This window comes from Triturus cristatus, chromosome 6 (assembly GCF_964204655.1).
Source record: "Triturus cristatus chromosome 6, aTriCri1.1, whole genome shotgun sequence".
Taxonomy (NCBI): Eukaryota; Metazoa; Chordata; class Amphibia; order Caudata; family Salamandridae; genus Triturus; species Triturus cristatus.
The window spans coordinates 733693290-733714057 of NC_140589.1; the positions used below are offsets into that span (position 1 = coordinate 733693290).

Consider the following 20768-nt stretch of genomic DNA (forward strand, 5'->3'; position numbering starts at 1 on the left):
AAAGTGGCTTCCTCGTTTGGAAAATTCCTGCCTTCGTGGAAGTGGGCCTTTTACCTTCGGTTTGCGAGTGTTTGCTTCATAAAAGTCATGCTGTACCTCAGGACAGGTGAAGGGTGCACATGTGCCTTGCGTGTTAACCTTGAACGAGCAAAGCTCTCCACAAGTCAGAGGTCAGTAACACAGTTCATTGCCTGGCGGGGACACGTAAATAACTCAGCACGGAGACAACGCAGACAAGTTAAATAAAATATCCACAAATATTGCACACGTGGCTCCCTTCGGGGTAATCAGAATCCAGGCATAATCTGACACTCGGACCCCAATGGGTGAAAATGCAAAACGGCAACTAGAAGCCCCGAGTTGATACTGATCAGTGTCTGTACCCAGAGAAAGTAAAAACGTGCATTCACTATGAGGACGGTCCTTATTCTAAGGCTGAGACATGTCGTTAAGATAGCCAAGCCAAGGCCGCCTCTCTGGCTTCTTGGGTCTTATGTTAGGGCTCCAACATTCTACTCCCGTACTGTTCTACAACAGGCCACACAAGAAACCTCCCATCCCAGTACCAACACTCCAGCGGCCCTAGTCTACTTAAATTAACGTTAACGGACTTCACTTACCTCAGTATTTCCTTGTGAAGAGGGTCCCACGAGGTGCGGCAGAACACGGCATGCAGCAATAACGCGGGTTAAAGGTCAGAGCTGTGTATGACAATAATGCGGATACTACGCCTCTGAAAGCACGTACGATGCGTACATACGCATGTATGGCAGCAGTGCGCTCTTGGGCCAAACCATGTTCCATGATTATGCAGGTGGCATTTCGAATTTTAACACCCCCGTATGTTGCACTCACCATGGCTGCAATTTCCCACATCCTGCCTCCGCGCCCCTGGTTGCTCATAACATACCATCTCTGTGGGGACTTGAGCACTCCTCTAATTACACACAAACTCTGTGTAGATGAGAACTTCACTAGCTTCACATTCTTTATAATGAGATTTAAGCTTTCAGTTTACTCACTAATTTGGGGCGGACTTAAATACAATTATCTTCACACAGTATCTCTGTGGGGACTTGAACATTACTATAATAACACACTATCTTTGTGTGGACTTCTACATCATATATGTTAATTTATTTATGTGTTAGTTCCCTTATCTCCTAAGACTTTAAGCACTAATAATTAGGATAAATACAGTTGTAAGTGTCTTTCTGTCCTAATGATATACTTCCAAACACATTACCATATTCAGTCTTTTGTATATACTCCTAGTATATGTGAAGCAGTTCAAATGTGAATAAAGTTATGTTGTTGTTTGTGCATAATGTTGATAAATGAAACATTTAGTCATGTGCCTTTGACTGTATTTAGTCACAAATGGTGTTCTGGACTAGGTCCTCACAAGGATACTAGCACATGTTCAGGTACCCACAAGGATGGTTCTGTGTGCGCGATTAAGTAACAATATATTTGCAAATTTGAAGCAGGATCCTGTATCATGAACTGTTTCTCAATATTTTTCTGTTATTAGTAGATTTTAAAAACATTGGGATATGTTAGTCCCCACAAGGCAGGTATCCACATATAGTCCCCACAAGGATGGTAACACGTGTGTAAGAAATTGGGTTCCTAGTTGACCGGGGTATAAGCTCTGATCGTGCAGTAACCACAATCTTTGTCCGGGTAAGGCACAAGCACACCCTAAATTAACCTGTGCTCAACCTCTGGTAGCTTGTCTCAGAGCATTCAATTAACTTTGGAGGCAATGTGTAAAGTATTTGTGCGTAATATGTTGCAATTGTCCCCGTTTCATAATGTGATTTGCGGGTTACGCCAATATTTTGTGAAACCCACAAACTAGGGGCGATATTCCACACAGGTATTACCTCTTCATTCCCATTGGGGCATAAGGTACATCACGAATGAGCTACAAATTGAGATCCCCTTATGGTCAGTGAATGCTGCACTATTACCTGATCAATACTGGGATCACTTCACGTTATATTATTATGCGCCGCCGAGTTTGTTTTTCATGCAGCACTTTTAAGTTGTTTTTGTCATAATTTTTTCTTTCAGGTCACTCAATACCAGGTAAATCGGACCTGCTATTCACTCGCAAAGTTGGTAACTATTGGATTCCTTGTACTCTGAGCACCAGCATTGCAGTAGTGTAAGATTTTAGATAATTCCCTGAAACCACTGGTCCTGGTGAATTGCTACAAGACCTGCTAGGGGCTACCATAGGCAATAAACATGTTGACCTTAAACACCACACACACACCCTTTAGGATCATTGTATCTGTTTAGGGCATCATTGCTTTTAGTTCGGTTAGTGAGCCCTAGGAATAAAATTTAAGCAACAGGGTCTTCATAAACCAATTTTAAACACCACATTGCACTCTCTCTACTACTTATTCCACACACCCAAACAGCTTGACCAAAAAAGATCTTCGCCAAAGAGCCCCTTCGCGGGTGCCTGTCGGGCATTGCTGTGCCAGTCCGACGAGGAGCAGGCCCATATGATGAAGCATAACACTCTTGGGGGGGGGGGGGGGGTGAGGGCACTTTTTCACTGATCTGAACACTCACACTCACACTTAGGATCTGCACACCAATCAGTTATACTAAAGTATTTGTGCAACACTTCAAACAGTAAAACAGTTAAACGCCACACAAGAGTCCACACCCGATTACACAAATAGAGCCGAATTTTATAAAAAATATATTTAGTAGTACTGGAGTTCTAAATTTTTAAAGAATAAACTGTAAAACAGCGCTTAAAAGCATAAAGCTCCAACTGGGGTTATCTGGACACGCTTAACCGGGTAAAATCCAAAAGCTCAGGCCAACTGCAATAGAGCGTGGGTCAGATGCAGTCCCAGATTAGTCCAGCTGAAGTTTTACCTTCTCAAGTTTTGTGCCGAGTCACGTTTGCATGGGAGAAGTTCGCCAGGAGCAAGGAGCGTGTTGCTGGTGATGGTCAGCGGGGCACGAAGAGCAGGCTTGGCGTCACAAATGGACTTGGTTCTTGCATTGATGATCCAAGCCGGCAGACGATGCTTGCTGTGCCAAGAAAAGAACTTGTGCCGGCTTGTGCATATTCTCTGTACCATCTGTGCATTCCTGAGCGAACAGGCCTGCCTCTTGGAGGTCAAGAGCTAATTGAAGACTTGTCCAGGAGCTGTGGGGAGCTAGCCCTTTGAGTCCCTTTCGGGTAGTGGGTTCAAAGTGGGTCCCATGTCCAGTGCTGTCTCTCCAGACAAGAAGGCAGCAGGCCAGCACAGCAAGACAGCAGGCCTGTCACATTGGCAGTCCAGCAAAGTGACAGTCCTTTTAGCAGCACAGCAGCCCTTTTTCCTGGCATAGTGTCCACAGTTATACTTAAATGGTGGTGTCAGAGGTCCAGTATATATACCCAGTTGTTCCTTTGAAGTGGGGGAGACTTCAAAGACATGCCTTTGAAGTGCTCAGATGCCTTCCTGCTGTGGCTCCAGACTAACTACAGGGGGGTAGGACACAGCCAATTTAGGTGTGAGGCTGGGTCCAGCACCTCCCTCCCATTCTTCCAGAATGGGCCCATCAAGTCACATCTACGCTCCAATTGTGTGTGGGGGGAGGGGTCCCATCTGTTCCTAATTGGAAGTTACACTTCTAAAATGTAATGAGGTAATTCCAATGTTATCCTACGGGGAAGGTAGGCCTTGCAGTAGTAAACCAGCATTGGCATAGCCAATTAGTCTCGCCTTTGTGGCCTTGTGTTTAGCCAGAGCTATTGGCCTGTCCAAGGTTTTTAAGCTATGTTGTAGAGCAGCTACTAATAAACAAGAGGTAGAGATATTGGCGCTGTAAATGACAATGTCTTTTACCTATGTTTTTGGGTTTACAGTGGAGTGGAATTATATGTGTTGTATTGGAATTAAAAGTTTTGAAATTGCAGGCGGTTGAAGACTGTGGTGTGGAGTGCATTTGTGAAGTGGAATTATGTGGCATGGTGTGTAGTAGAATTATGTGGATAGTAATTATGTGGTATTAAGTGTGGAGTGGAATTATGTGAATTTGTATTTTTTAGTGTGAAATTTTATTATGTGGTGTGCTGTTGAATTTTGTGGCACGATATGGAGTTCAATGGTGTGGTTTAGATGTATGTGGCGTGTTGTGTAATTGTGTTGTAGAGTTTCAATAAAGCTTTATTCGATTTCTTAAATAAAAAAATCATAAAAACTACATAAAACATGATTATCAAACTCACATATTTTAAAATAACAAATATACAAATTTCGGAAATCAATTATTTGCGTAGTCAGCAGTCCATTTTCCTTGTCGTGCTCTTAGCGGACTTACATCAAAATAGATTTCCTACATTTAAAGATATTTTTTAAAACACAATTATAGAGGTAATAAAAAATTCATTTTCTAAAAGTTGTAAAACCAATAGTGCGGGAGGACATTGTCTTAAAATTTGGAGGATCCACCTCCTCCTGTGCACAGAATAAAATTTACAGAAAAATACATGCAATGTCGACTGTTGGGATAGGTCATCACATGGACATTTACACATCGGTCTTGACCAATCGTTCAAATCAGGAAAACTAAATGTTCAACGTATGATGCCTAATCTAAAACAAGTTAACCGGAATCTGTCATAGCCACCTTTGATGTTCTGCAAGTATGGCAGGATACTGTGTGTGATCAGCATAAGTTGATGTGCTTGTAAAGGTTATTTTGCCATTTCTGCGGCAGTTCTATTTGTTTCCAGTAAAGACAAGCATCTACTTTTAAGATCTTTCCTGGCTACTGCACTTAAGGTGTTAGGATCACTGTAATATTCTGGGTGACCAAGATTAATTGTTTTTTTTAATGTAACTTATCCACCTACTGTGCATGGTCCCTTGTAATCTGTGACTATCGTTCAAGATTTGATGATTAAGTAGTGTTTTCTCGGTAGTCCAGATCCTTTGCCACAATAGAACTGGCTGAATTTTTATGATGTCCACTATATATGGCATGCCTAGTTCTGCGGGGCAAATACGAGTAGAAGTGATATCTGGAACTGCCAGCAAAAATAAAAAATAAAGTATTCTCTACAATCTGTAGAGTTAATGTCAACATGGCCCCAAATGCCAGCACCATAGATGGCGATTGACATACATTTTGCTTTATAAATTTGCAGCAATTCTACCGGTGGGTCTCTGCCCAATTTTGTGCTAAAATTGGATAAGGCTGACATTGCCTTCATAAACATTAATCTCCTGGGTTTGACTGCTTTGGTCCAAGTCCCTAGTCGGTCAATCCTTTTGTCGTCAATATAAATGGCTCTGCTCTTATTGCTGCCTGTTCCAACTTCATAATGACTGTTTTTGAGGAGTTAACAGTGAGACCCAGATTAGACATAAACGAGGCAAAGCTTGACACTACCCTTTGAAGACCCAGCGGAGTACGCACCATAAGGACTGCGTCATCCGCGTACAAAAGGGCCGGTATGGGGTGTTTGTCAAATATCTGTAGATCCTGGCACTCCTTCGCCAATGCCCGTCCTAGATCGTTTATGTAAAGGGTAAAGAGGAAAGGTGCCAGGATGCAGCCTTGTATCACTCCTCTCATTATGCTAAATGGCGATGTACATTCCCCTCCTACCCCATATCGAACTCTTGCCTTCACCCCCAAGTAGAGTTGCCTCATGAAGTGTATGAGTCACTATCCACCCCACATTCCCTCTAAAATCTTCCATAACTTGTCGTGGATAACGCAGTCGAAGGCTGCGGTTAAATCGATGAAGTCAAATATAACCTGTCCCTTTTTGCCTTAGTGTACTTGCCCAAAAGAATGTTTAAGTAGAGACCCTGTTCCACGGTGCCCAGGCCCTTACGGAAGCCAAACTAATATCAGAAACAATCGAGTTCTCATTGGCCCAATCCTGTAGTCTAGTTAAAATGACTTGACCCCATTGAGTCTAACAGTGAAATAGGTCTATAACTCGCGGGGTTCTCCCTTTTACCCGTTTTAAAAATGGGAACCCGTATCGAATCTGACCAAGTCGGTAAGAAACAAGTAGAGCAACTAGCATTAATTACCTTTGTTAAAAGTGGTGTTGTAGGTTTGAATTATGTGGTTTGTTGTCGAATTATGTGGTTTGGAATGGAAATGTGTGGAGTTGAATTAAGTGGCATTGAATTGTGTGGCATTGGGTGAAATTATGCTGGTTGGAATTATGTAGCATGGTGTGCATTTTTTTGTTTCTTGCTGCTATATAGTCAAGTGGTTTTATTTGGGCTGTATTTATCTGGCATTGAGGTGTGTAATTATATGGAGTTTAATTATGTAATGTTGAGTGGTATTATTTGGAGTGTAGTTATGTTGTGTGGTGGTGAATTGTGTGGTGGTGAATTGTGTGGTGGTGAATTGTGTGGTGGTGAATTGTGTGGTGGTGAATTGTGTGGTGGTGAATTGTGTGGTGGTGAATTGTGTGGTGGTGAATTGTGTGGTGGTGAATTGTATCGTGAGAAATTGTGAATTTAATTAGTTAATACACCCTTTAAAACTGATGTGCAATGTTGCTGTATAGAAAAATAGCCCTTACAGCAGAGTGTTCCCTCTACCTCAAATCTTTCTTCAACATCGAAGTATGTATGTTTTTACGAGGGTAACTCCGTACACTTATTGCTGTATTTGGGTGTTCAACTGGTACTGAGGAGAAACCTAATCCTTGAAAAGTACGAGTGTAAACATGTCAAAACCATGAAGTAATAATGGCGCATATGTATGAAACCAAATTTTAGTCGCAAACGCTGCGAATCGCAAAAAACAGCGTTTGCAAATAAAATTTCGCTATTTCATATGTGTGACACACATACCCAGTGCAAAAAAAGAAATCGCTACATTTGCGATTTCTTAGGCAGCGAAAATCCAAATTTGCGAATATCCTGGCGAATTCCTAATTTGCGATATTCTCAATTTGTGAAAATCGCAAAAAGGATATCGCAAACTAAGAAATCGCAAGGACATGTATGGAAAAATCGCTAATTGCGAAATTGTGAAATTCGCAAAATAAGAAATCGCAATTAACACCAAGTGCATGCAGGTGGTAAACAGGTGCAAGGTACTTAAACCACCCCACAATGCAACAGAACCTTCCACAATTCCAGCACTGTTTGTGATTGCCAGGAGGCTGCGTATTCGGGCTTTTGCACACAGGAGACAGAGACAGGAACGTATATTCAGGCTGTACATCACTCTGTTCCAGCAGACTGAAGAGGACATCCATGACAAGTACAGGCTGCACCCACAGACCATATTGGACCTGATTGAGGAGCTGAAACCCTATTTGGAACACCCTACACGCAGGACACAAACAATTCCCACACATGTGCAGGTCCTGTGCTCTCTGCACCTCCTAGCGTCAGGGAGTTTTCAAGGGGTCATAGCGGAGGTTGGCGGGGTGTCAGAGTGCCCTTTCGCGCTTTTTCCATGCCTTTTTAGATGCAATGCTACAGAGGCTATCACATATACTTCCCCACCACCCAACAGGCATTACAGCAAACAAAACTTGACTTCTACCAGATTGCACGTTTCCCCCACATCATTGGCTGCATCGATGGGACCCATGTGGCCATCACACCCCCATCAGCAACTGAATATGTCTACAGAAACCGTAAATGCTACCATTCCCTTAATATACAGATTGTGTGCAACGCAAAGTATATCATCAATGACATTGTACCCAAATACCCTGGCAGTACACATGACTCTTTCATCTTTAGACACAGTGTAATACACAGGCGTCTGAGTGCTGGAGAGTTTGGGGAAGGATACCTGCTAGGTAAATACATGGCACACATCCATAAATCCACTACATCACTGGAGGGTGGGGACATTGACTTACCTATTGTGTCTATCCCTGCAGGTGACAGTGCCTATGCAGTGCAGGACTTCATCCTGACCCCGTATCTGGATCCAGCCAATGCAAGTGAGAGGAGATACAACAGGGCACACAGATCTACACGCTGCGTCATTGAGCGTACGTTTGGAATCCTAAAGAGCCGGTTCCGGTGCCTGCATAAAAGTGGAGGTGCACTGCAATGCAGCCCTGAGACATCGGATGACGATTGCCCTGCTCCCCCTGGCAGACCAGCATCAGGAGTCGGGGCAGCTGCTGGACGCCAGAGATGGACTGAGATCACACAAAACGACTTCTAGGTGAGTAATGATGACATGAGACAAAAAATGATTCTAATGTGTGCTGTGTTTATTCACACTTCTCAAGCATTCATTGTTGCTGTACCCAGCATATGTTATGCACACAGTGCAGGTACGGCACAAGTAAGTGTTCTATATGCATTGTTGGGTTACATCACCCATTGATTCTAAATTGTCACTGAACAGTTCACCTCCTTCGGTGACGCATTGGTGCGGTTTTGTTCCAGGCTGAGTGCCCTCCGTGGTGTTCCTAGGTCCTGCACCCTGTCTGGAACTGCGTCTTCTTGCTCCAGGCAATGTAGGTGTGATGCTACTACTTGAGGTGTCCTCACTCTCGCCAGAGACCATGAGAGTGGTGCCACCTGAGTTGGCTGTCTGCATTTGCTCCACTGCACTGGTGACCTGTTCTAGCCCTCTTGCAATGTCCTGACAGCAGTGCGACATTTCCAACTGCATGGTAATGCTGCGATGTGTCAGATTGCTGGTGGTGGGGCAGAGGCGGTTCACTGCCTTATTGTAATTGTGCAGCCGTGCATTGGCACGTCGGGCAGCCCTGTCACTGGCGTCTTGGTTGTGCCTCAGGGGTCACAGAGGTCACGTATTGGCACCTGCCATGGCCATTTTGCCCTCCCCTCCCAAAGCTGCTTATTGATTGAGCGCAATGATTTACATTGCAGGTGCTGTACCTGCAGCATGCTGTGTTCCAGCCCTGAAAATATGGTGTTGTCCGCATCAGTGGCAGTGCTGCTCCTGGGCCTTGACCTGCGTCTTTCCAGTGCTGGGATGCTCAGCCTTGGTGTTTCCTGACTCGGCATGTGTGACACACCCTGACTCTCCTCTCTTCTGTCACTGTCCTCCCCTGTGGCCTGTTTGTCATACTCCAATGGAGGCAGTGGGGGCACATGTGTGCGCTTCCTGCGCATGATTGTTGTGTGCTCCATATCATCACTGGAGTCCCCATCGTCATGCTGCTCCTCAGGATGTTCGTGCTCATCTCCCTCTACACTGTCATCACATGCCCTGGATTGTGCTGTGGATGTAAAGGGGACTACATGAGTTTGTGTCTTTGTCTGCAATTTGCACTCAAAGTTTCTATAGTTTGCCTATGCTAACTTCTGACACTGTATTATTCCCTTATCCCCGACCCACATGTTGCATTACATGTCCTATGTCTCATGGACACACTGTCATACATATTACTACAAGTTCCAGGATGCATTGCTGGGTGTGCTGTAAGACTTGGACTGGAATTACATTTGTTGTGTATATTTTGCGCATTTGGGGAAGTGTGCATGGGATGGGGATCGGTGCAGATTTATTTGGCATGCATCTTACCTTGGCTGCTGGATGCAGGGTCGGAGCTGTCAATGTCAGCCACACCACCGACGCTCTCAGGCAGGAGAGTGGACTCAACAAGCTCCTCATGGGGTGTTGGCTGTGCTGCTGTGGATGGTCCTCCCCCGGTCTTGTTTGAATCCTTGAGTCTGGATGCCACCCTCTCCATCGACCTTTGCCGTATGTCGTACCATCGCTTGCGCAATTCCTCAACAGTGCGATGTGTTACACACACAGCATTCACTTTCTGTTGTATCTCCAGCCAGATCTTTAGTTTTCTTGCTTCTGGGACTCGCAGTGCCTTTTTCCCAAAGAGGAGCTCATGGCTGCAAACCATCTCCTCTAGGAGGACCTCCTGCTCCTTGTCAGAGAACTTGTGCTTCCTCTTTCTCTTCTCATCCTCCTTGCCCTCATGTTGCTTCTGGGACTCCATTGGGGTTTGTTCTCTCCTGGGATGCCTCCTCACACTCTCCAAACAGCCTCTGGGTGTGGCTCAGGTAAGCAGGTGCAGGAAATCAGTGGCGTAACGAAACTTGAGGGGGCCCCCCTGCAAAGCACATGGAGGGGGGCCCCCCTCCCCCGGCGGCGCGGCCCACCATCTACCACTTTGCCCTACCACCCAGAAATCAGGCATTTTTGATTTGAAACCTCCAACATTTAAATGAAATACCTCCATGTTGTCTTTCTCTAAGTTCTAATGAGAAAGTGGGAAACACTCTTTGCATACAAGCTACGCCATTTGTAACAATACTGTCAAAAGCAGATTATTTAACTGAGGCAGCAATCAGAACAATGCCAAGGAGCGATCCTATTATCTCAGGAAATTACTATGGCTGAAGAACAAAGAACAACTATGAAGGGTCTGAAATAGAATTGACAATACCTTAAAACTTTGAAAGACCAACCTAAGCATGAAATTCCATAAAAACTCAAGTGACAATATACACGAGAAGTACACAAGCTATAACTCAGTATACTGCGAAAGTCAAGAGAAGTAGACTGGTGAATTATCTGCATGCCACACACTAGCGACTGTCAAGGGTTGTGCATGATAATAACGTGAACTGAGGAAGCAATTTCAATCATAATGACTTTATTAGTAAGCACTGCAAAACAGGTAGGCACACAATGCTGAGGAAGAAAACTGTTTGGATGCTTCAGAACATTGATGCAGATGTTTGTCTGTTTTGATTTATCATTTCTGTAGTGTAAACAATGCTAAATACAAGATTTAAGGTAGACTTACTACAGACTAGTGCAAGCAACACCATAAATAACACTGCATGTAGAATAAAAACAAACCCTATCAGCAAGTACCTAATTACAATCTATATACAAACTGTAGTTGGTAAGCAAAAGAAAAAGTGCAAATACTTTCAAAGTGCAAAATAAAGCAATCGCCAGTCCAGCAATATACAAAAATCAAGCATATTTTGTAAAACAATCCAACTTTCTTCTTGCATCAAGGTGAAAATATTTTCAAAGTGCATGGTAAAAACAAGTCTAGCAGTATGCAAAAATGAAGCCAGGTTAGTTAAACAATCCCCTGTTTGGTGTGTGCATAAAGGCACACATATTTCAAAGTGACTGATACAGCACCATCCAATAATCAAACCAGTTTAAACTAACAATTCCCTTTTTGAAGGCTCAACTATTTCAAAGTGACTAGCAAAACAGTAACAAGTACAGCAGATAGCAGCATACATAAATGAAAACTATTTAGTCAGACTAATTCCCCTTTTGTTTGTGCACGAAGGCATAAATATTTCAAAGTGCCTGGTAAAGTAATAGTAATTTAGCAACATAAATATCAAACCCGTCCAGTCAAACAATGCCCCTTTTATTTATGCATAAAGGTGCAAATATTTCAACGTGAGTGATAAAAACAATAAGTTTAGGAGCATAAACATTAAACCAGTTTCGACAAAGTATGCCCCTTTAGTTTGTGCATAAAGGCGCAAATATTTAAGTGGCCCGCAAAACAATAATAATGCCCTTTTGTCTGTGCAAAAGAAAGTGTCAAGGGGGTGTATATTTGTCAGGTTTAACTGAATACATTTCTTCTTGCCTCTATAAACGTATGTTCAGAATATTGAGGTAGCCTATATATAAGCAAACAATATTTAAAGTATGATATACTGGCAGAATACCATATTACTTACTGCTTCCTCATGGAACTCAAAGCAGATATATTTAGAAAATCAGACTTGAAGTAGGAACAATACTTGCAGGAGCCTGATGAAATGTATTGCAGAGTTTGAAGGCTGGTACAGCAGAAAACACTTAAAGAGTGAACACAAGGCCGAAGACTGCTGACACCAGGAAGAGTGACTGGCAAATTAGACTGGTGGCTGAAGGCTACTACTGCTTGGTTCACTGAATTGGAGAGATGTACTTGACTGAAAGAATGTTTGCCTCTTTGCCTTTCTTCGTGCAAACTCTTCTGTTAAAGTTTTCACATTTATTTTTTTTGCTCGATCACTCTCAATGCTTAAGGTTGCAAGCCCCGACAGCCTTTCCTGCGTCATTGTGCTTCGGAGATAGATTTTGATTAATTTTAACTTTGAAAAGGACCTTTCTACACTGGCTCCAGTAACTGGAATTGTTAGAAAAAGTTTCAGTGTTGTTGCAACATCCAAAACACTGGGCAGAATTGCATGGTTTCTCAAAAATAAAATGTCAGCCAGATCCTTTATTGTGCCATCTGAGATAAGTTGTATTTGTTCTTTCAACACTGCTTTGAAAGCGATGAGTTGTTGTGGAAACTCTAGGGACAAGTCTTTTTCGTAATGAGCTGCCAGGGTCATGGCTGCTTCAAACAACTCCTCACTAGCTCTGAGGATTTCTGAAGGCATCATGAAATTAAAGCATTGGATTATGGTGTTCATACCCGCAAATCGATTTTTATATCTTATTTACAACAATATCTATGTTAGCATAAAACACAGACACCTTAAAATTGTCTTCAGGATTGCACAGTCTTTGGTCTTCACAGAGTTCATCGAAGTGCTTTTTTTCGCGTCGTGGTCGTTTTTGTGTAAAATGCGATTGAATTCCCCATGCAGCTGCAAGTAAAGATGCTGAGCTTTTAACATCTTCAAACTGTTCTCTGAAACTGGCAAACGTATTTGCTGCGCTACTTAACATATTTGATGCTTGTAAAAGGTCCAGATCTGTAGACTGAAGCAGTTTGGACACAATATTTATTGTCTCCAGCACTTTGGACTGGATTACAACCATTACCACAAACTCAAAAGTCTCCATGCACTTCCTAAGACCCTGAGCTTCTGCACGCTCCTCAACCTTTTTAGACTGCAGTAAAATGGTAGTGAGTGCTTTCATGATGTCCATAAACCGATATAATTTCTGTATAATGTCATAAAATTCTGCAATTTCAGGAATGTGCATGCAGGCATCATTCAACACTAAATTTAGATTATGAGCAGCACAGTGTACATAGACTGCATTGGGTTTTTTCTGTCGTATTCTAGTTTGCACTCCACTATATATACCACTCATTGTGCTGGCACCATCATATCCCTGACCTCTACATTTATTAAGGACTAGGCCTTTGTTCTCTATAAGGTTTACAAGTTCTGTTGCTATCCCCTCAGCACTTTGGTCTGTAACTTTATAGAAACCAACAAAGCTTTCATTAATTTTGATTTCAGTTGGAATTTCATCAGTATTAAGGCACAGTGTTACATATCGGATAACCAGGCTTAATTGGTCTTCTTCTTTTTTAATGTCCTGTGTTGTGTCCATTATAACAGAGTAAAATGGTGCTTTTTTTATTTCACTTACTATCTCACTTTGCACTTTATTCGAAAGCATTTCAATCAGCTCATTTTGAATAGCAGGACTCAAGTATTTAACTCTACTCTCTGTTGTAATCAGATGGTTTAAAACAGGATCATATTTGGCCAAAAGTTCTATGACTGCCAGAAAGTTCCCACCATCTTTTTCTTTCAGTTTTTCTCTATGTCTTCTGAAAGGTAAATTGCAAGTTGACAAAAGAAGTGTAACATCGATGATCCTACTCAGAATTTGTGTCCAATAGTTCACCTGCTCTTTGTAGTCTGATTCTAGTTGTGTATCGATCATCTCATCCTGCCTCCATCTTCCATGTACAGCACAAGCAGCTAAATGTGAGCGCGTCATTTCATGTTCTTTAATTTTTCGAGACATGCCTTGCCAATCTCTTATACCATTAGCCCATGCTTGCTGATAGGATGAAAGTTTTCTATCTCCAAAAAGCCAACAAGGTTCACAGTATGCACTGTCCATTTTTAAAGAGTAGCACAACCACAGTCTTGGAGTCTTATCTCCAGTCCTATTTTCCTTGTAGTAGTACTTTGTGTACAAGCACCTATTTTTATTATCTCGTGGGAAGGGTCCTCTAGGCTTGCATGGGCCACTTCTAATGACAAACCTTCGTAACTCTACATCATGCCAAGGTTTGTCTAAAAAGTTCCCTCTATCACTCTGGTACAAATCCTGGCAAGACTGGGTATTGCTTGATTCTAGTTCTTCTAAATGTAATTCCACATCCTTACTCATAATGTCTTCAGTTTCTCCTTCAATGTTTGGCAATACTTCAGACACAAGTAGCACATGTGTAGGTTCTTCACTTTCTTTAGCTACTGGTAGCAGCAGTGATACATCTGGTGCACTTACCATTTCAGCACTTCCTTCACTTGTTTGTAATATTAGACTCCGATTCATCTGCTGATGGTGTATTCTCAGTTTCTGAGCTTTCTACAGTCACTGGTAGCAGTGTAGGCCTAGCTGCTGCTCCTGCAATTTCTCTGACTCCTGTAATAGATGGAGGCACTGCTGACACAGCTGTTTTACTTTCTCTGTTTCCTATAGTAGTTGTTGTTGCCTGCAGTGCTGCCACAACTGGTGCTTCAATGCTAAAAGGTACATCTGTGGTTTGATCAGAGCACTGTAATGTTTTGTCGTGTGGTGGGACCAATTGGGATTGTGGCAATGCTGCTTTGTCTCCTGTTGATGATGCAACTGCATCACCTTCTGGTAATGATGCATGAGATGATGATGATGCCCCATGATCACCTGGACACCTAAACATAGTCAATTTTCATAAATTTGCCTTTAAACTGCTCTTGTTTTGATTTATTTTGCCGCTTTTGAGCACCGCTTAAATACTTTCTTGGCTGTTTGCTCATTTCTTTGATTAAAATGTAATTGTAGAAAGTCAATGTTGTAGTAGAGTGCACAAATATGAAGGCAGCAGTAAGAATATTTTGTGTACACCACAAAGATTGTAATTGTGCGTTTTGTTCCACCAATTCTGCCTAAAAGGAAGGAAAATACAAAGCATTATTATTAAACACTACAGTAGCTTAACCATACCAACTATTGATGTAGAGAGTTGGAGTAAGGGATACTTGAAGGCAGGCACTGGAGGAATGGATGCAAGAAGGTGATTACTCAAGGGAGAGATACAAGAGAGGAGTTTGCCTAACGGCTAGCGTGGTCGACCTCAAAATCGTTTCGTGTCTCGGCAATGACGCTGAACATTCTGTGATTCTGGGCAAATCGCTTAATGTCCCTGTGCCTAACAAAAATGAATATGTCCTCATGTAATGCAACTGGAGCTATGTAAAGCGCTCTGATCCCCAATACCTTTGGGACAAGTTTGTGCTATATAAAACTCAGTAAAAAAAACAGAATAAAAACCAAGAAGGAAATAGCAGAAGGGATGGGATTGAGGAGGTAATCACTCAACAGTTGGATGAGGATGGTGAGAGCGAAGAATGCAGGAGTTACATCAGATTGGTCGCACACTGCTACACCTACCAGTCGTGTTCCCCCAATGAAAATGGTCCCTGAAGGTCAGCGTCGGCGGATACACCTATGCTCAAGAGTGCGTGCAAGTATGCGTGGCGTGTGCCATCCCTGGACACGTGTTTCGAGGTAGTTGCCTCTCGTCAGCAGGGAGTAGGAAAATGAGAGTGGGGTTGCTGTGTAAGCTGCTAAAAACATAATCAGGTCTAGTACCTCTCTTAGCGCGCAGGTGCGTAACCATGAGTCCGTCGACTCCACCGGCTCAAGGGAGCCTGAATATAAAGTTACATCAGATTGGTCGCACACTGCTACACCTACCAGTCGTGTTCCCCCAATGAAAATGGTCCCTGAAGGTCAGCGTCGGCGGATACACCTATGCTCAAGAGTGCGTGCAAGTATGCGTGGCGTGTGCCATCCCTGGACACGTGTTTCGAGGTAGTTGCCTCTCGTCAGCAGGGAGTAGGAAAATGAGAGTGGGGTTGCTGTGTAAGCTGCTAAAAACATAATCAGGTCTAGTACCTCTCTTAGCGCGCAGGTGCGTAACCATGAGTCCGTCGACTCCACCGGCTCAAGGGAGCCTGAATATAAAGTTACATCAGATTGGTCGCACACTGCTACACCTACCAGTCGTGTTCCCCCAATGAAAATGGTCCCTGAAGGTCAGCGTCGGCGGATACACCTATGCTCAAGAGTGCGTGCAAGTATGCGTGGCGTGTGCCATCCCTGGACACGTGTTTCGAGGTAGTTGCCTCTCGTCAGCAGGGAGTAGGAAAATGAGAGTGGGGTTGCTGTGTAAGCTGCTAAAAACATAATCAGGTCTAGTACCTCTCTTAGCGCGCAGAAGAATGCAGGAGTTGAAGGCAGATGCAAGAAGGCATGAACTGAATGGACAGCTGCAAGGAGGCAGGAGCTAAAGGACAGAGCTAAGAAGACAGAGGATGGAGCAGTCTTGAATGTATTGTATTGTTATATTTATAGAGGGCTTACTACCCCCATGAGGAGCACTGAAGCGCTTGCCTACATGAGTAGCAAGCTACTATATGCGTAGGGTTGTGGTTGGAAGGGCGTTGTATTTTGTTTTGAATTTGATGCTATGTTAGTGTTCCCAGTCCATGATGTGCATGGGGACCTCTGACTGGGGTGAATGCAGCTTATTGTGCAATAGGATGCAGGGCTTAGCAATGGCTTAAGAGGTGAGAGATATGCAAACTATTTTGTTTTTCATCTCTGCAGGTCCCTTTATGGTATATATTTTGTTCATAATCCCACCTTGGTGATTACTCCACGGAGTCGTCCATTCTGGAAATACTATGCCTAGTGTTTAAAGTTAATGGTCCTGAGTAGGCATAGATTAAAGAGTACACGGTGAGTGATGCAACAGTGTGAGAGTAGGGTAATAGGAGTGACGGCAGGGTGAGTGAGGTGACCATATGCAAGTGCAGATTTGGACGAAAGAATGCATTGTTAGTAATGGGCTTATTTGAGTGAGATTACAGATTGAGCAGTGAGGGGGACAGGTGAGTGAAGTGTGACATGAGTGCAGGGTGAGTAGTGTGCTTGTGTGACTGCAGGGTGAGGTACAGGGTGAACAGCGCAAGTGCATTGCGAGTGCAGAGTAATGATTGAGTGCAGGGTGAGCGGGTGAATGGTGTGAGTGCATGGTGGCCAGTGTGAGTGCATTGTGAGTGCAGGTGAGCATAAAAATGAAGGGCGAAAATGAGGAGTGAGTTGTGTGAATGCAGGGTTCATTCCCGGACACTTGAAGTAACTCAGCATGTTATTGACGGCAGAGTAAGGTTTCAGGTACAAGTTAAACTATTGTTATTCTGGCACTGATAGGGATCGAGGGTGAAGGAAATAATGTGCTGATCTTGCAACAAACTTCCAGTCTACTCCTATGGTTAGGGTTGCCTGTTCATTATTTTGATGCCCCACACAGGACAAAAATAAGCAGTCACCTAAAGCTGTATTTTCAGCACTTATCTTGACATACTTCGAACAGCAAATATAAAATAGAAAACACTTTTAATTGTGTTCTAGGGCTGCCTGAATGATCCATGACTGCTAATTAAAGGGAACAAATACAGAAAAGTCCATTTCAAATGAATACATACATTTCTATCTATAACCCTCTATTTACTCTCAAGACGAGGTCTTTCAGTGTCTTTAAACAACACATGGCTGGCATTTTTCTTTGGGAACCCTACTTTATATTCCTTTTCATGAAAATCATTTTCACACTTCTACAGCAGTAAATGTAAGTTTCAAATGTAAGGAATAGGCAGAGTGGGGGCCCTCTTTTTTTGGTCATAGCATGCCTAGGCTTTCGGGTGTCATCATGCCTCAGGCCCATGGTTTGTGCTGCTTGCATTCTCTAGTCATGCCTTGCCTATGCTGTCCTATTCCCACCTACCTACACTTGTTGGGGGCTACCCTGGTTGTACAGATACTGTATCTTTCATGTTCGTCCACGCCATTACCCTATATATGTCCCAGAAATCAACATGTCTATTCTCTCTCTCTCTCTCTTCCCCCTCTCTCTCTCACCCCCTCCTCTCTCTCTCTCCTCATCTCTCTCTCTCTCGCCACCCCCTCTCTCTCTGCTATCATGGTATCACGTTGCCTGTTACCCCATCTTTCTCTGGATTCCTCGCTGGCCTGAATATCTGCATGCAGAGTCCCCCTGTTCTCGCCACATTAAATGCCCCAATTCCTCAAGGGCTGGCCTGTCAGACTTATGCAGAATGTGTATAGGAAGGGAAAGTGGCCAAACTCTTGCTGAAATCTCGGGAGCCTGACGGAACAGACACAAATGCCAGAGTCCATCAAGCACGCCCTAGCAGCAGCAAACTGGGCTCGGAATTTTACAAGCTGCCCTGAGTGACTGTAAATACACGTCTACCTCCATTTCTGAGTGCTCTGTGACGTGAACTGAGGCGGCTGTTCAGGCTGGAACAAGAGGATTTAATGCCAGGCAGGACAACAGTTGAAACAACAACAAAAAATGTAAACAGTCATTTCTTCAGCAAGCCAGAGCGTCTTGCGTGGGGACACTGATTACTGCTGAACAAGTATGCCCCATGAACGAGGAAGAGAAGTGGAAAGCAGTCAAGGCAGGCGAGCTTGGCAGAAGCTGCATAAACTTTAAGAGGACTAGATTTCACCTACTCTTGGTAGGCCAAAGTAATCCTAAATTTGAGCAGCGGCTCATGCCGCAAGCCCACCTCCATGGCTCTCAAATGAGACCGAGCCCTGGCCAGCTAGTCGCTCAGATCCGACCCAGACTTGTACCCTGCATATGACAGCGGTAGAGACAAAGCCTTAGTAGGTTCCTGCCCTGACAACGCACGAGCGAATCGGCTTGCCTCATCTCACCCTTACATCCTCACCCCGGCTCCATCCAGGCCACCCAAAACGTTTCATAGATCTCAGAGATGAGACCCCTGCTCTTTCTAGCATCCTCCTGGCCTTCTGGAATCTCCTCTCAGAACAACTCCCACTTTCATTATTAGTAACAAATGACATTTCAGGGTAAGAAAGAAGCTTACCCGGCATTGACTGTTTCGGCTAGGCCAGCAGCATGGCACAGATTTGTTATGTCAGCAACATGGCACAGATTTGGTAGGGCAGCACGGCACAGATTTGGTAGGGCAGCACGGCACAGATTTAATAGGGCAGCACGGCACAGATTTGGTAGGAAAGCAGCATGGCACATAATTGGTAGTTCTCAGTTTGTTAAGCCCTCTGAATATCAGCTTCACCAGCTGAGTGTGTTGATGGAGTCTATTGTATCTGCCTTTATCAGCATTACAAGATGAAAACATTCTGAGGCCTACCAGCCAAGAAAAATCTAACTACCTCCACCACATTAAGGGTGGCTACAATGTCTGAGGCTATCCTTGCTGACTCCTGGGTGGGCCCCATCCTGCTGACCCCTGGCATTGTGGTGACAGGACCTGCTATCTGCCTTGATCAGCCTTAGGAGATGAAACCATGCTGAGCCCTGCCAGCCAGGAAAAAACTAACTACCTCCCCCACATTAAGGGTGGCTAAAGTGTCTGAGGCTATCCTTGCTGACTACTGGGGGGGGGGTTCCTGCTGACCACCATATATTGTGGCGATAGGACCCTCAATCTGCCTTTATCAGCATTAGAAAATGCAAGTACACTCACGGAGCCCTTAGATCACCCCTTACCACACTAAGGCTACAAAATGGGCAACTGAAAATGGGCGACATCCACTCCCTCCGACCTTTGTTCATTCTTTCCAACCTTTCTTTTATTTACTTTTTTATTCTCTTCTTTCCTACTTTCCTTCCTTCCCTTCTCACTCTCCACTCTTTCCATTTCTTCCCCCCTCTTCCTTTTCCCTCAACCCTTTCTGTAGCTCCATTCTTCTTTTCTTTCTTTGTTCCATTCTTCTTCCTTTACCCCATCACTCTCACCCATCTCCTTGCAAGCTTTCTTCCTTCTCTTCTTTCTTCATTTCTGCCTTACCACATCTTTCTTCTAGCTTTTCTCCCATACTTACCTTCCACCCTCCTTTCTTCTCTCCACCACTCCCTTTTCCTTTCTTCCTCCCTTCCTTCTACTCTCTTTCCTGTTGTCTCCCCACCTCTCCCTCCTTCCATTCCGCTCTCTCCTTTCCCCTCTTTCTGTCTTAATCAGCCCCGGTCCCTCTTTTTTCGCTCCCACTCGTTATGTAGCTGTACATCTGGCCAAGCTTCATCTGAAGTGCAGCAGACACCAACTAAGGGTTTTTCATAAATCATTTAGCAATGTTTTGTTAGGGTCTCAAATGTAATTAACCGCTCAATTAATATTTTAATATTAACTCGCTTTATAAACCCTAACAACTTTGTTACCTCATTTATTGATGCTACTTGTCAGACTGGCAATGGGGCTCATGTCAATTTATAACAAAGAGATTTTAAGACAGTAAGTAAACACAGGTGTAAGACACATCCCTGACACAAATCAACTGCAATTTAAAGAAATATGACTCTAAACTGCTTGATGCACAGCCAGGCAAAAAGGCAGCGCAACTTAATGAATGCATGATGTCAATGAGCTACAATGACATCCACACAAGTCTCCAAGGAGCATCATTTAATGATTAGAGTCTAATACCTCAGGTTTTAATTTAAATTATGTATTTCTCATCCACAAAGAATGAACAAGTTTTTCTGTGGATGGCACACTGTAGACTGAATTATCCCTAGACACGGGAACACTGAACCGGAATGGCTGGGGTGCGCAACCCAAACTTCAGACTTTCGCACATAGCGAAGTTTCTCAGTTTAAGCCCCGTGTGACATTATACCAATGCGAAATTTGTTTTTCCGCACTTTAATGTAGCCAAATCCAATACTGTAAAATTATGCGGCATTTACAAATGTACCTTTTATAAAACAAAAAAAAAGTCAC

At 43.5% G+C, this 20768-nt stretch overlaps 1 protein-coding gene across 1 annotated transcript; it reads right to left on the bottom strand.

The window, feature by feature from the left end:
- Window positions 1–12435: 12435 nt before the first annotated feature.
- LOC146817789 (zinc finger MYM-type protein 1-like) lies at window positions 12436–14211 on the bottom strand. Its single transcript, XM_085609686.1, has one exon. The coding sequence runs from the start codon at window positions 14209–14211 to the stop codon at window positions 12436–12438; it is 1776 nt and encodes a 591-aa protein (XP_085465812.1).
- Window positions 14212–20768: the final 6557 nt, after the last annotated feature.